This window comes from Vidua macroura, chromosome 6, assembly GCF_024509145.1.
Source record: "Vidua macroura isolate BioBank_ID:100142 chromosome 6, ASM2450914v1, whole genome shotgun sequence".
Lineage (NCBI taxonomy): Eukaryota > Metazoa > Chordata > Aves > Passeriformes > Viduidae > Vidua > Vidua macroura.
This window is the reverse complement of record NC_071576.1, coordinates 26,724,973-26,741,758: the sequence shown is the minus strand read 5'-3', so window position 1 is coordinate 26,741,758 and position 16,786 is coordinate 26,724,973. Positions and strand designations below refer to the sequence as shown.

General features: G+C 34.3%; 1 protein-coding gene across 2 annotated transcripts in view; it reads left to right on the top strand.

Annotated features, from left to right (window-relative positions):
- The window catches only part of ARHGAP5 (Rho GTPase activating protein 5), a 45,983-nt gene extending 31,315 nt beyond the window's left edge, over positions 1–14,668 (top strand). The window contains exons 5-8 of one of the 2 annotated variants that reach the window (XM_053979985.1): positions 3,778–3,855; positions 4,799–4,930; positions 6,583–6,688; positions 10,869–14,668. In XM_053979985.1, coding sequence (XP_053835960.1) covers positions 3,778–3,855; positions 4,799–4,930; positions 6,583–6,688; positions 10,869–11,199 — 647 coding nt within the window. In that variant the 3' untranslated portion in view covers positions 11,200–14,668. The remainder of the gene's footprint in view (positions 1–3,777; positions 3,856–4,798; positions 4,931–6,582; positions 6,689–10,868) is intronic. The other variant, XM_053979986.1, reaches the window with a different exon arrangement.
- Positions 14,669–16,786: the final 2,118 nt, after the last annotated feature.

Sequence of the window (16,786 nt, the reverse complement as noted above, 5' to 3'; positions counted from 1 at the left end):
TTCTCCTAATGGAAGACTGACTACCAGACAGGGCAGGAGCACATGCATTAATTTAGTAATGCGAGAGAATCACTGAAAACTGTAAACAAATATGTTTTGAAATACTCACAAAACACATGTTGTGCATTTGAGTTGTATTGCTAATGAGGTATCTCTGCAAAGGAAACATCATGGGAATTATATAGAGAATTCCTAAACAATGCAGGTAGGACCAAGGTGCCAGGGCATGTACGATAGTTATGCTGGTCCCTTTATTCCCTCAGCATTCTCCAGACCTGAAGTGACCAAACAGCTATGTGCCTGGAAAACTACAATGCTTGAGTTATCACCCATTTTTAATGAAGCAAAGAATACACCTGCCTTCTCCTAGGCATGTTCATAGTGTCATATTAATTGTAGTCTTGTATTCTTTTTTAGAAATGGGCAGGCCATAAAATACTGGCTTGAGTAACACTTCATAAAATGATTGAGACCTTGTTTAATAATCAGTTAGTGTAAATTATAGAAAGGTTAATTCAGCTTTGGAGAGCTTCCTTTTGTAAGGGTCTTTCTAAAAGTACTGCTTATTTCCTTACACTGCTTATTGTCTGTTGAACATTTCAATATGCTATAAATTATTTTATTACAAGATGCAGTAAAACACTTATTTTTGGTTCTGGTTTTCAGTGTGTGAATTGAATGTCATGGGATTTTAGATGTTAGTGTTGATAAGGACACATTAAATATGTTTTATGTAAGTAAAATTAGTGTGAGATTCTTACTTAGTTTGGCTTCTTTGCTCAGTAATTATATACATTCTAGGTGTACATAGAAATTACTGGTTTGGATCAGTAAATTGGCAGTTCCTTTAGTCTTGTGTTGTAGCATAGAAGTTGAAAAGAGGTACACCAGATCAATCCATGGAATAAAATTAGACAAATACACAGATCACCAAATTTAAAAGGTAAGTGTGGGAATGATAGTCTTCAGCTACTGTAGTGGAGAATGAGTCCTGAAAAGTTAGAGTAAGGAATTGTACTGGGAGATGGACTTGCTGTGACTGTGGCATGTATTCAGAAACGCAGACAGAACATGATAGCGGAGCCTGGCTGTGGGTGTTGTTAGCAGACACTCTATGACTTTTTAGCAGTCTAAATGTTAGTATAGCTGTTGTCACTTGGGAAGAGGCTTTGAAATCATCATAGACAGCTCTCTGAAAACTTAAACTCTTGCTAGCAAGCAAGCAAAAAAAAAAAAAGAGTGTAAGTGTTCTGGAGGAAGAAAAATCTTGCTATTACATCATGCTATGCTATACACACAGTTTTGATACTGGTTGCAATTTGTTCAGACTTTCTCAGAATTGGAAAGCATTGGAAAATAATATTTTTTTTATTATGTGCTCTTACTGCACATGCAGTTTCCTTTGTGCAGAAGGACATTGAATAGTAATTGGATAAAACAAAGACTATCCTGGAGCTGTAGGGTCTCCAACAGAGAATTCTTTCATACTAGACAAAGAGAATCTTGATCATAGCTTGTTCTTATCTACCAGTGGTTTTTGTATTTATTTACAGCTTCTGGAAGAGGAATGTAAAGTGTTTCTGACTGTGATCACATGTAACACATTTGGGACATTTTTTTGAAGGCAGGTTTGAAACTCCTTTCAAGATGTAGAAGTCACTGAGTCACAGTTTTTGTTCTGTGCCACCAAATTCAACCTTTTAGTGGTGTTCAAGGATATCAGTGAACAAGGCTCAGGTTTTTTGAAAGGACTGTTCAGGTGTATATTTACAAGAGGAAAACTTTTAGCTCTGGAATTGGAAAGGTAAATGATGGACATGAAAGTTTATTGAAGAAATGCTTATTAAATAAGCCCATATGCAGCCAGTGAAGAGACATGTTGAGTTGTTGAGACGTGAAGAAGGAAATAATGAGTTAGAAGAGTCATGTGAAATTGTTAAAAATATCCCATCTGTATGAACCAGTCAAGTGATTTTTGTGCTTCAAACATTGTCATTGGATTCTTAATGGGTAATGTTTCTTGGTAACTTAAAAGACATATTCAGTAGATTGTAGTATGACAGAACAGTTAAGTATTGATCTGAAGATCTAAAATGCATTCAATTATTGGCCTATGATGGCAAAAGACCAAGAGATTTCATAAAGCTCTGAAACCTGTGAATTTTTAATAAACCCACCTAGTGTTATGGAGATCTAGTGTATAGATAATTTTGCACCCATAAAGGTAACTTGAAGAATTAAGGAAGCATAAATTGTTTATATTGTTTAATAGGTTCTAAATTAAAAAAGAAAACTGTCTTGGGTAATGGTGTGATTATCAGGATGGACTCTTTCATTCAGTGAGTACCTGTGGGCAAAAAAAGATAGCAATGTGGTAGGAAGCATAATCACTGGAGTGGAGTGTCTAAGTGTGTGTATGTGCATAATTAAGGTCTACTGTTCAATGTTTACCTTGAAAGGCTGGTGGAATTACGATGACAATGTAGTATGTGGTAAAACAAAGTAATAATAAGAAGCTTGGGGAACCTTTGCTTCCTAGCACCTTTCTCCTTCCACCCCCCCCCCCCCCCCCCCCACCTTAAAGAAAGACTTGTAAGAATTATGTGATAATTTACCTTAGATAAGAAGTGAGGAGAAATGGTTTCGAAGTTTATAAAATATAAATGGTAAAAGGGGAAGCATGTTGGAAGATTAAGCTCTTGTCATATACAGGAGTGTGTTACAGCATTGTTCTGGTTTGAAAGTAAAACCAGTCAGAATACAATTTATTGGGAAAAGGGAGAAGAAACAAAATACATGCAATAATACAAAAAGAAGACTACTGACAAAGTCAGAATACAACCTGACACCCCTTTGTCCAGCATGTTGGTAGCAGTCCAAATTGGAGTGGCTACAGTCCTCTTGGAGTGGCAGATGTGGTTCTGTCGGAGCAGTGGTCCTGTAGAAAAGGTGTAGTCGTCCAGTGGAAACCCCAGCTGTGTCCTCTTGGAAACATGGGGGAAGGCTGCCCACCTGTCTAAAAATCCCAGAATATATCCCGGTGGGAATTCTTAGCTCCTCCTCCCTGGGCGGAGCATTTCACAATGGGCTGATGTCATGTGGTGGGTCCTTGATCACCTGTTAAACAGAAGTGGCTCCTGGAGGAGTTATCTCTGAGTCATGTGGCAAGGCACTGATGGGCCCATTAACAGGAGATAAGGAAAACTGCCCAGAAGACAACTGCTACACAGATGGTAATAGAAGACATCCTGCTTCTCAGTCTCTGACATTATACACTCCTTATTCTATTTCCATCTGCATCATGATGAAACCTTACACCCAGTTCTCACTTAAGACTAGGTTTCCCTGTGGTACACAATGGGTTTCCCCATCCTTCTGCATTACCCACCAAGTGTAACCCGGTCCTTGAGCAAAAACAACCCCACGGATAGGTTTGTCTTTGCATGGGGTGGGATTAATCCAAACAGTCTTTCCTAAAATACCCTTCATATGTACCACAGGGACTTCATCTCCATCCACTGTATGCAAGGGTTCAGACTGGGCAGGACCAGTTTGATTGATGGACTCTTGGGTGTTGACCATCCAGGTGGCTTTCGCCAAGTTCAATTCCCAATTGCTATATTGCTGTAATGGTTAATGTGTTAATGTGTAACTTTTTAAGCATTTAAGAAATGAATTCCTACTTTTGATTTCTGAATTAGTAGTTATAATTAGTTCTGCTTTGCTTTATAGTATGTAAACTTGCTTTTTAATATTTATTTTTCCTCCTCTTCTAAGGATTATGTACCGAAGGCCTGTACCGTGTTAGTGGGAATAAAACAGACCAAGACAACATTCAAAAACAGTTTGATCAAGGTAATCAGAGATTTTATTATTTAAAGCTAAAACAGAACATGAATTCTCCCTGGATTTATCACAGTGCAATATAAAAGGATTGCACTTTCAAACCAACTTCCGTAGCACTAGGTCCTTAATGGTCTGGTGGGTTGTATTGGTAAAGTCCAGGTTATTACCAGTGACACTCCAAGGATGGGAAGGGAATCTTGTTGCAGCTGACTTAAATGCTGTTAAAATGTTATCTAAGTGGTATTAGAAGTTTTGAAAGAGTTTAAGTGCAGTCTTAGCTGCTCCTTGTGTTAACAGTAGGCATTAAGGCATTCACTTCTGCTTCTTATGCCCCACAAATAGTAATTCTTTAGTGAAAGCTCTCTTGAATAATATGCATTAACAGTTAAGTCTGGATAATTTCTAACACAGCCTTTGTCATTGTAGAATATAATGAAATGTGATTGGAAGTTTAGGCTGTTCACTTTATGTTTATATTTTAAAATGTAAATATTTATTAAAAATTCTTGAATGTTAATAATGAAGTTGAGTCTGTGAAAAATAATAAAACATGTCCTAGATGGTAAAGAAAATAAATGTTCTATTTCTTTATGCTTTGCTTTGCTGTTTAGCAGCATTTTGGGAAATAGAATTTATAACTCATTTCTGAGCAAAATTGATTAATCAGTTAATGACAAATACAAAATTGTTCAAGTCTTCCTGGAGAATTAGACAACTTTGGTTTTCTGATCTTCTGCTGTTCTGTAATACTGTCAGATTTTCTTATTTGATTTTTTTGTAGGTTGGTGTGATAGCAGCTTGTCAATAGGTTCACCTTTTCCTTATTTAATAATCATTTAGCAAAGTTTTAGTTTTCAATGTTTTGAATAAATTCTTGTCTTCATAAAGTATTATAAGGAATGATAACAGTAGGTTTTACTTACACTGCTTTTTTAAAAATTTTGTTTTGCAGATCATAATATCAGTCTAGAATCAATGGGAGTAACAGTGAATGCTGTGGCTGGGGCTCTGAAAGCTTTTTTTGCAGATCTGCCAGATCCATTAGTTCCTTACTCTTTGCATCAAGAGTTGTTAGAAACATCGAGTAAGTAATTAACAACCTTTTCTTGATTTAATTGTGTTATTTCCATTGCCCTTATTGCAATTTTTACTTCATTGTAAGTTGAAAGGACTGTCTGCACTGAATATTTTTTAAAATTCCTTAGACACACGTATTTTTTAATATATTTTAAAAATAGAAGAACTATATATCATGGGATGAATGTAATACACTTATTTTTCAAAAGAAGTGTTATTTCTCCTTTCGCTAGAAAATTTAATTGGGAGATATCTACTTTTTTCCATTTCTTGTTAAGTGATAAAAATGATGAAAGCTCTTGGAGCAGCTTTGCAATTGTTAATGGGAAAAACCCCTTGAATTTATGAATTCTTACATTCAAAGTAGACTTTAAAAATCAGACACATGTGTTATGGTAATTCTCTAATTCACTTAGATTTTTTTTTTTTTTCAAATTCTTTTGGAACTCTTTATAAGATGCTTAGTTTTGTTTGCCTTTGCCTTACAAACATTTTTCAGATGTTTCGTAGTATTCCTGTCTTTGAAATTAGTGTCTCATATTGGCAGCAAGCTGTTCCACAAAATGACCACCACACTTTTTTAGAGAATATGACTGTCTTGTACAGTATTTCAAAGTGTCTTTTGTTCAAAACATAGAAGCACTGGTGTAAGCCTAAGGCTTGGGCCTGGACTTGATTAATATATAGCCCATTAGAAATTTTGTATTTTCTGATGATATCTGTAAATAGCTATTTTTGGTATTTCTGCTGTGTTTTTCAGGCATATTACTTGTTTAGTGTAGTTACTTTGGTTTTATTTTTTCTTACAAGTATAACAGTTAAATTCCAGTCAAAACATAAAATAGCTTAGAATATAAGCGTAATTACTGTTTTAAAATGCCATTAATACTACTCTAAATTTATATTTGGGATATACTGGACTGTATTTAACATTTTTTCTATGGCATTAGGGTAGATCAAAGTTCTTTTTATTAATGAAGTCAAGAAAGAGAGGGGAAATTATATTCCTTTTTATATGAATCATCATTAATTAGAAGCATATTCTGCAGGATGTATGGATCCACAGCATTAGTTGCTGTTTTTTTAAAATAAAATTGTTGCTTTATTTCATATTTTTTTCCTACATGTTGGTTATTTCCTGTTTGAAGCATGAAAAATGTCCTTTGGGCCTGTGAAGAATCCATGTTCTTCTTTAGGCAGCATATTTAAAATAGCTGGACCAGCCCTATTTGTAATTTTTAAATTATTTGAATAACTGTGAAGTTTAAGAAGCTCATGTGAATGTCTTTCTGTCACAACATTTTGCAAGCAGAGGGAACTCTAACAAGAAATGACCCTGTCACATTGTTATTCTAGAAGCCAGCAGTAAGCTAGTCAAGTAATTATTTGCTGAACAGAGATAAATAATTCTGCTTAAATTCAGAAAAATTTTTTTTTGCTTAGTTAAACTTGCAGTGGGTGTAATTAGTGTGCTTAGAGTAACCAGGACAAACTCTCTACTAAAAAGTTACTCTATGGAAATAGGAATTTTATTAAATATTTTCTCACTTGATATTTCTCTGTGGGTTGCCTGTACCATTATACTAGGAAAAAGACTTAGCAACACTTTATTCAGTATGTCTTTCTAGATGTGTCAGAAAATGTCACTTATTTCTATAGAAATCATGGATAAGACAGAACGGCTACACGAGTTAAAAGAGATTGTGAAGAAATTCCACCCAGTGAACTATGATGTCTTCAGATACATAATAACACATCTAAACAGGTTTAGTATTTTTCAATTTTGTTTAAGTTGGAACAGTTGCAAAAAAGGTTGTGTTTTTAACAATGAATTTTCTACTAGAATTGAAAATGTGGAAAAAGAAATTAAGAGTTACAGTTGATTAATAAAGTCTTATAAGTTTGTTTCTCACATATCTTTGACATGTATTTATCTGGCAATATTGCTACTATAAAGTTATAAGAATGCTGTACATAATAGAAGCCTGAAAGAATAACTTCGCCTAATAATAACTATGCACCTAATTATAACTGTTACAGACCCTCCTCTCCTGGAAGTAATAGCTATTAAAATCATAGACTAATCTAGGTTTTAAGGAATTTGAGTAATTTGACCTAAATACCCTCTTCTCCCTCTCCCCCTTTCCCCCTCCTGCCAAAACAGGGCTACGTTCAATCAAAATCTAAAATATAGAGCCCAAACCCTGTGCTGAATAGTTAAATATAGAACAAAGCTGTAAGTAACAGTAAATCGGTTACACTTGCTTCTTAAATTTTGCTTCTTGCACAAAATTTAATGTTTTTATATTTAAAAATTATTTCCATACTACTAAAACAGTATTGATAGATGCATATACATCATAATTTGTGCCTTACATGTAGAATATTGTCATTAAAGAGACAGAAAAAGAGCAGCTTACTTGTGCTTATTCAGCTAAAATGAAATTATTCTCTGAAATCCACAGAATGAGATAAACGATATTATTGTTGAGGTGATAAGGGATCTTTGGAGATTGTTTTTTTCAACCCCATTGCTTTGACAGAGTCAACTGCAACAGATTGCCCAGGATGGTGTCCAGTTAGCTTTTCAGTATCTCCAAGAAGTTAAACTCCAATCTGTCAGAACAACCTGTTTCAGTGCTCAGTCACCCTCACAATAAGAAGTGTTTTCTTATGCTAAGAGAATTTCCTATGGGTGTTTGTGCCCATTGCCTAGTGTCCTGAACACTACTCAGAAGAGTCTTAATTCATCTTCTTTACAACCAATGATAAGACTTTCCCTGAGCTTTTCCAGGCTAAACACTCTTACCATTCTCACTCAGCTTTTCCTCATCTGAGGGATCTTTGATCTCTTAATAATCTTCCTAATGTCCCTTCATTGGGCTCACTCCAGTGTGTTCATATGTCTGTTGTGCTGGAGAGTCCAGAGCTAGATCTTAGACTCCAGATGTGGCCTTTGCAGTGCTGAGTAGAGGGGAAAGATCAGTTCTCTAGACCTGCTGGCAGCAGTCCTAATGCAGCCTAGGGTGCTGTTGGCTGCCCTTGCCACAAGGTCACCTGGCTGACTCCTGCTCAGTCTGTTGTCCGTCAGGACTTTCTTGTCTCTCTGTGCAGTGTTACTTTTCAGCCAGGCAATTTTGTGTATAGACACATATATAAGCTTTTCATGACATTTAGTTATTCTGGACTACTATTTGTGTTTCTGCAGGTATTTGTAATGACCTAATTGAGCTTGTAGTACAGGGGTAGAAGTAAGTTTTCACAGAACATGTAAGATTATGGAATTTAGGTGCCTACATCTACACTTCTCTCCATCACATGTTCAGGTTGCTTAACCTTTATAAAGTTGTCCATTTTCCTTTTCAGGGAAATGGATCAAATTTTCCTTTGTACTCTTATCCAATACAAATTCAGCTCTAAAATGGATAAAACCATAGCAATGAACAAGTGCCCATATTACAGAACTTCAAGATGTGCTTACAAGTATCTAAAGTAAAACGAAAAATCTCAGACTTGACACAGTTGTTAGTTATGTAAAGAGTTAATTCTTAATCAATCTGATAGAAATTTTTGTGGAAGAATGGCAGTCTTGGAACTGTCAAAAGTCTTCTTCTGATCACCTATTGGCATAGCACAAGTGAATGTACAATGTCAAGTACCTGGATTGCTGCAAGTAAAAGAGCTAAACATAATTTTAAAAATTCCTGAGTAGGTTCTGATGCATGTATATCTACAAAGAAATGGAACATATTAATTATGGAATTTACTGGGGAACATAAGTGATGTACATTGAACTTTTTGGTCTGGTCCTCTCTCTACTAACGATGTGTGATTTACATTGCAGGTTGCTAGTAACAAAATGATTTTTTCTTAAAGGAAGACTGTCATTTTTTGTCTCATTTGCAGTGTTAGGTAGTTGGCTTCCATTCAACAAAAAATCTGCTTGGATGTAAGCAATTGCATATATAGAAAGAGGTGGATACAGCTGTGTACAGGATCTTAAAGGCAACTTGACAGTCTGTATTTATTTTTAAGAGACTAATTTGTGGTAAAATATTGCTAGTATGTAATTAAAATGGAAATGTTGTTTGCCAAATGAATTGTTCATTTAATGAGGTAAAGCAGTCTTCTAGGTGATGAAAGAGCTCTCATCAGAAGCTAATGTTTTGGATGCTTTGTTTTTACATCCTACATAATTACAGTAAAATACATGCTATTGTTGCATAGTTAATAATGATTGGTGATTGATATTATTTTGGTGTGTCCACAAGCACAAGACCTGGTTGTTGAAACAAAAAGTACAAGTATTATCCACATTGTATGAGACCAGTAACCATGAGAATTTAATAAATGGCAACAGTGAGATGAATTTTTCATTAATGTTATAAGCACCTTTCTGAGCATTTCAAGTAATTGTGGTTAATTAATTGTAAGCATAAATGAGCTTTTAAAACAAGATAGTGCTGGATTGACCTTGGGCTTTTTGATACTAGTTGTGTTTTATACATGTTCTTTGTTAACAAGACTTTTCATACATAAGGACTAATATGGCATAATATGCTTCTGAAATCTGGGAAAGTACCAGTGTACAGCTTCTAGAGTCTGGTCAGAGTGGGTTTACAGTCTGAAGTTCCTGAGACTTGGCAGTGGAGGAAGTGGGCAGGATCAAGAGAGACAAGTCATTTTTAATTTTCAGTGGACGTAGAGGGTAAATGAGCACTTGCTGAGCACTTAGATGGAGATTCTAAAGTAGTTAAAGAACGTTTGGTAGGAGACCAACATACAGGTTTGGTAGGCTTTTGTTTATTCTTAGAAAGTGCAATGGTAAAGTTGAAGCACAGGAGGGAATGCAGTTGATGGTTCATTTTGCTTAATCTGGTTGTGAGCTGTTATTGGGGAAAAGGTGTGATGCCTTTCTTTTTTTTTTTCTCACGTCTAGCCGTACGTTCCCATTACTTCCTTTATTTAGTCTAATGATTGTGAGGATACAGCATATTAATAATAATGCTAAGCAAAATGTAGTTTACATTTAATCTTTGATCTGTAAGTGAATTAAATTTTTTAAAATGAGTTTTACTGCCACTCAGAAATAGTATCCAAATATCCTTTGGACCAAACTTACTCAAAACAGATTGAGAGGCAGTATTTGTATACCTTCACACTATTTTTTTATACTTTATCTTTACCATTATACATGCATTGTAAATGAGTGGAAATATTTTCTTTTAGTGTTAATTCTAGTGTTTACTATGGCTTTCACAGCTCTTCAATTTATGGACTACAGCCAGCTGTCAGAAATTCTTGTGGGCTGTTCTTGTTAATTATCAAAATTGTAACTGACAAATTTCTGAAGTTTTATTTTCTATTTCTACATGACAGTTGTAGCTACCTTTGTGATATCTACTGTAATATAGGAAATGCATGTTCTCAGCTGAATGCATATCTTAGGTGCTTGCCAGATGTATTAACACATGATTTTTCATGTATGTCTCAGTAATTACTTTCAGATAAAATTGTGATGTCAGTTTAGAATGCAAAGTATTTTAGAAGACAAAATAACCTGTTTCTTTCTAGCTTATTGCTGTGGAAAGCATTTTGTTTTTTCTGAGTAGGTATTTACTTAGATGATAAATTTGATAACAGGATGGTTTGTTATCCTTTGAAGGTTTTTTGGTTTTGTTTGGTAACAGTATTTCAACAGTGAATTTAGATAATAAGTGAAGAACCTGTTTCAGTTTATTACTGTCAGTTCAAAATGCTGGTGGAATGTTGAATTTCTTTCTTGGTTAAAAGCTTAATCAGATTTTTATTAGTTAACTATCCAAATCTGGAAATGACATGGCTTCTAAATTTTCTTCTGCATAATTGCCTAAAATATTCAAGAATATTTCTAGTTGATTGCATACTGGTTTTAATTCACTCTGTGTGTATCATTCTCATTTCAGGGTTAGTCAGCAATATAAGACCAACTATATGACTGCTGATAACTTATCGATTTGTTTCTGGCCTACTTTGATGAGACCTGATTTTGAAAACAGAGAGTTTCTTTCTACCACCAAAATCCACCAATCAGTTATAGAGACCTTCATTCAACAATGTCAGTTTTTCTTTTACAACGGGGAGATTGTAGAAGCACCCAACCCAGTGGCTTGTCAGCCGCCGCCTTCCAACCCAGTGCAGATGGTGGAACCCATGGTACCCCTGCAGCTGCCGCCCCCGCTGCAGCCTCAGCTGATACAGTCACAGTTACCAGCAGACCCTCTTGGCATTATATAGACAGATGATGATTGCAGGCAGCCTGGAGCTGGACAGTAGAGACAAGCTATAGACATGCATGTTTCAGGATACAGTAATGTACTTCATATTTATGAAAAATAATTCCCATCCAGCTGATTGGACATCTTTTTGTTATATCCTGTACTGTGTTCCTCATTTGTACACGCTGCAGATAAAAACTATGTGATAAGCATGACTGGAGAGGTTTAATTTTTAAAAGCAAAAATAGCTATACAGTACAAAGCTGCTGCTGCATGATACCTTATTGCAATCACTATATCATTCCTGTGACGGTTTGTCACAATATATTGTGAATAAAGATTTTTCTATAGAAATTAAATGATTAAAAAAATTACATTTATGAAACATTCAGTGCTTACAGCCTGCTTTATGGCTGGTTTTTGTTATTTAACATGCTATTTTTGGCAATTTTCTTCACATTCAAGCATTCTGTGTAAACAACTAAAGCCCAGCTATAGTTTATTTTGTAATCTCCTGGCTACTTATGTGACTTTATGCTTAGGGTGGTTTATGGAAGAATGCAAAATGCACTGTTGAGAATTTTACGATCCCTCACCATCCATCTTTACATATAAGTAAACCTGTGGACAGTTTAAGGGTGGGTGAACTTGTTTATTATTTCTTACAGCACAATACCAAGGACATGCTTGTTGTAAAAGTGAGTTTCAAATATTGTACAAAAATTTTGATGTTGCCTACTTATTTCTTTATGTTCCATTACTGAACTAAACATTTTGTAAAACTGTTAATTCTGTAAACAGCTGCATGTTTAAAAGATCATTGATGGTCTTGTAAACTTAATCTAATATATTTTAGATATTTTAATTTTTCCCACTTGGGAATACATGTAGTGTTTAGAAAATAGTTCATGACATTTTCATAAAAGGTTATATAACTTTTCATACATAAACATGACTTTTGTTGTAGTAAAATTCTCTAAACCAAACAATGTTTTAATCTAGGACTTCAATTAATCTATTCTTTAAATCTATTTTTATGTGACCCTCTAAAGATATACAAAAATGAATTGCTAATACATGGCAATAAATACTTTGGGTACTGACAATTAACCTCTTTGGAGTGTGTATATATAAAATCACATGAAATTGTATTCATATTTTTTTCCTGTGGTATGTTGTACTAAAATTTCAAATGACTTTTTTTTTTTCACCGTATTTTTAAATTATCTTTTTTTCATTTATTTTACTTTTATATTGGTACAAATTTTGCTGTAAAAGAATGCTGCTTAATTTAAACAAATCTTTTGGTTAAATATTTTGATAGTGGTAAAAAAAATTAGAAGGTTACAAATTGTAGCAAAGGAGAGACCATAGATAAACACTACCTGTGAGACTTTTCATAGCAGCTTTTTTTCTTTCATGCTCAAAATGTACCTTTTTAGGTCTGCAGAGAAGAAGGTTTTGGCTCATTCAGCTGCTAGAATGTTTTGTGTAGTTAAAAAAAAAAAAGCTTTATGATGGTCACTGTTGTAATCTTCACTTATAACAAGATTTAAGATCGTCTTGTATGTATTATAGTAAATAGATGATTTTGAGAATTAAGGCTTTTATTAAGAGATTGATTTGCTCCATTTTCCCAAAATAAAAATTGCCTTTCCCACTTAATGTCCTAGGTATTGTACTTCTAATGACTTGGATTATCATTCTAGATTACTAAGATACCATAAACCTGGCTGCTGTTTGAAGTACATGTATATTATAAATTATCTTGATATTGTGTTATATTCTTGCAAGTAATTATCTTTTTTAAGAAAACATAAACAAAAAAGAAAAGTCAACCCTATTCCTATTGCAAAGCACACAGGAACTAATAGTACAATAAAGTCTGTCCTGTAAATTGTAGTATTCCTAACTTGTTCTACTTTACCTGTTGTCTATATAGCTTTTATTTATAGTTTTCAGTCTAATCTTGCATGTTTAGCAAAGAAAATGAAACTTCAAGAGTTTTATAAACTATTTCTAGGTTGCTAAAGAATTTATTTTTCTACTGTATATGGCATAGACAAAGCATCACCTGTACAGGAAACAAGTCTATTTCTAATAGAAGTAAGCTTAAGAATAAATGCCAGTCATATTCATATTTAAAAATTCCATCTATAAAGTATCTCCAGTCTTTGTAATGTGAATTACATTTTAAACTTTCTATAAATTCCAAGTTTTTTGCCATAATATTTAACTAATATTTGGATACTAATTTTTAGAATAATTTACATTCCATTTCATTATGAACTTTCATATTGATCTTTTGATCAGCAGTATTTGTAGTACCATTTCTTTATATATGATGTTGTGGCTAAATGGCTAAATCACTATTATTTTAAAGAATCTCAACACTTTCATTCAGCCAAATATGAAAGGGTTATTATATTTACTGGATAAACATAGAGAAATAAGAAAGCATCGCATGTGGTGCCTGCTTGTCACATGGAAGAGTCCCTGCATACTGTTTGCATTATAGAACTGTTGTATGCAGGAATGTGGACATGTGTGTATGTGTAATATATACACTTCGAGGTTTTTTATCTGTTTGTGTGTTTATGCAGACATGCATGCACATATACCCACATAGTAAAGTTTTTAAAATATACTAGGAAATTAAACTGGTTATTAAAGATTTTTAATAGAGCTTTCTCTATTACTATTTTTATTAGTGCTATAAAATGAGGAAGCATGTTATTATATCCAAATTCCTCATACTTTGGCTCATGTAGACCCTTCTAGTTTTAATGAAAATCCAAATAATAATAACTATATTTTTTAATGTGAGCATTTTTACCATAATATCTATCTTGATAAAGATACAAATGTATATTACTTTGATTGAGCCATCTCAGTGACACTTTATTGAGTAGTTTCTTTTTTTTATGTTATAATGGTATAGACATACTGCAGTGTATTGTCTTTCACTGTTTTAGCAATTCTAAAATCCCAGACCTGAGTTACAGAAGTGCCATTTTAAGTAATGCTTAACAGGTTGTTTCAAAAATCCTTACCCTTCATGACTTGTGGAATTTGAACTCATATAGTGTAAATAGATCACAGATGTCAATTTAAGTGAAAAGAAACTTTGTTGTTGTTACATGTTTTCTCCTTTATTTGAATCCTGGTTGCTAGGAATTTATAGGTATGTTTATTTTTAGTTGCTGGAGTTTAGCTTCTCATATTTATGATAAACATAGAAAAACTATCAATTGGAGATTAAAAAACCAGGCCATCGTTTATGTGCTTCTTTCATTTTTTTTCAGTAATTGTGATGCTGTTTGTCAACTGCAAAAATTGCACACATTTAAAAAAAATCCAAGTAAAAATTTTGTTCTTTGTTTATAATGTAATCTTTTATTGCTACATCAGGAGAATACTGCAGTGAATTAAGTATCAGTGAAGCTTATTCTGTATAAAAGATGCAACGAATAAAATACTAAGATGCTTACTGTGTATAATGTTCAGTTTAGTTGCCTACTAAATTTTTAAAGGCAAAAGCACCCTATCTTTCACAGACACAGAAATGAAATTTAGCACTAAATATTGCTAAAGTAAGAGTGCAGTGTGTGTTTAAGTTTTTCTTGGGTGGGACGCTGTCTCTCATGGGTCTCTTTAAAATTCCACAGGAAAAATAAATTTAACCTGAAGTGAAAACAGTGGGCTTTTAAGGTCAGTTTTAAGTCATCAGACTTGTACATTATTGGTCATAATTCTGCTAATGATATGGGATAAACACAGCTTTGATAGTAGTACTCCTTTTAGTTCTCATGTTTGCAGTGTCTCTGCTTACTTAGTTTTTTCAGAACATCTTGAGTCATATGGCTGGTGCAGAAATAACAGCAAAACCTTCCTGATGGTCTTCAAATCTGAACACTGTTCAGGTTTTATTATATGTACATACATATATATATAGTATCACATTCAGATACTGGAGCACTTTAATCTCAAATGGGATTCATTTTACATGTAACTTACTCAGTGTGCAAATCTCAGTTATTTAGATTGCTTTATCAAAAAGCACCTCTACTGGATCTGACTGAAACATAACGCACTGTCAGACTCAAGTTTCTGGTGAGTAGCTATCCCAGAGAACCAAAGTGTAGCATCAGTGATCACTTGTGTCAGATTCAGTCCTTCAACTAATTCATGGTTTCCGTGGATTCAGGAAGGGATGAAGTTAATCTGTCATCATTAGTGAACTGAACACTTCCTGCCTTTCCTTACTGATGATTTCTTTCCGAAGTGTGTAGCTAGTGCATCTTATGTGTGTTTCCCGTATGTTTCTTATCTTCCTTATAGAATACAATGCATGTGCGTTTAGAGCTGACATTTTGTTGCTGAACTGTCATTGATGCCCAGCAGACAACATAGTGCTTTTATATTGCTGAATAGGGTTTAGTATTCTGGATTAGTAATAATATGACCATTACTGGTTTTTGTTTGGTGTGATGTAGAAAATAGAAAATTAAATTGTTTCACTAAATGCCTGAAGTGCAGCAGCTGTGGGTTTTTTCAGTTTTACAGCGTGATAACAAAAGACTGTTGTTGCTTCTACTTAGAACCTGTTTGAGAAAGGGTGGAAAGGAAATCCTGTAGTGAGTCTAGCTAACAACTCCATGTCAGTGCTTCAGGGTTAGAGGCTATGATTTGCAGAGTACCTGCTTACATGGCTGCCTACGTGACTGACCAATTTCTGCAGTGTAGCTGTAGCTTATATTCCCAAAATTATGGTACCACAGTCTGTCTGTTCTTGCAGATCTTTTTGCTTCACAACTCAAGAAGTGAAGGGAGGGCAAAGTGGCTGTTCTCATCAATTCCTGGAGTTCTCAGCTTTGCCACTGGTGAGAATTGTCAGGGGCCCCTAAATTGCTTTAGCAGTGTTTTACTGAAGTAGAAAACATGGAGTAGTAAGTTTTGAATTAACTGACACTTGAGTGCAATCAATTAATGAAGCATGTAGAAACAACCCAGGTTGCACTATTAAAGTGCAGGTGTTACGGTCTCCCCTTGAAGGCTCCAGTCTCAGTACTTGACAGTGTGACCTGAATTTCTGCAGTAACAGCCCTTGGTTACATGGATCCTGTGCAAGTTGGGAATGAAGAAGAGATCAAGAAACCTCAAAGAAACCAAAACAACTTGGAACAGCTGTCTCTGAAAATATTTAGATTAAATTACTAAACATGGAGTGTAGTAAATAAAATACATATGGGGAATTAAATGTCCATGATTGATTACTGAAATAGATATTGAAATATGCATGTATATATGCATGCTTTTTAATTTAGTAAAGAAGTGGATGTTGATGCAGAGGTTTTAATATAGTAAAAGCAGTCAGCCTGCTACAGGTAAATATTGGCTACAGCTCAGATGTAAAGTTTTGAAAAATGAATGTCAACAGTTTTATCTAATTTTGGTACTGTATTGGTGAATTATCTAGCCCTAATATTAGTTTTATTTTGTTATCCTATTATCTTGTGGCCACACAAATAAGCCTGATTTTTTGTCCTTTATGTAACTGTTATGAGTTGGAAAGTTTCTTTTCACAGAAAACTGCTTTCTTTACT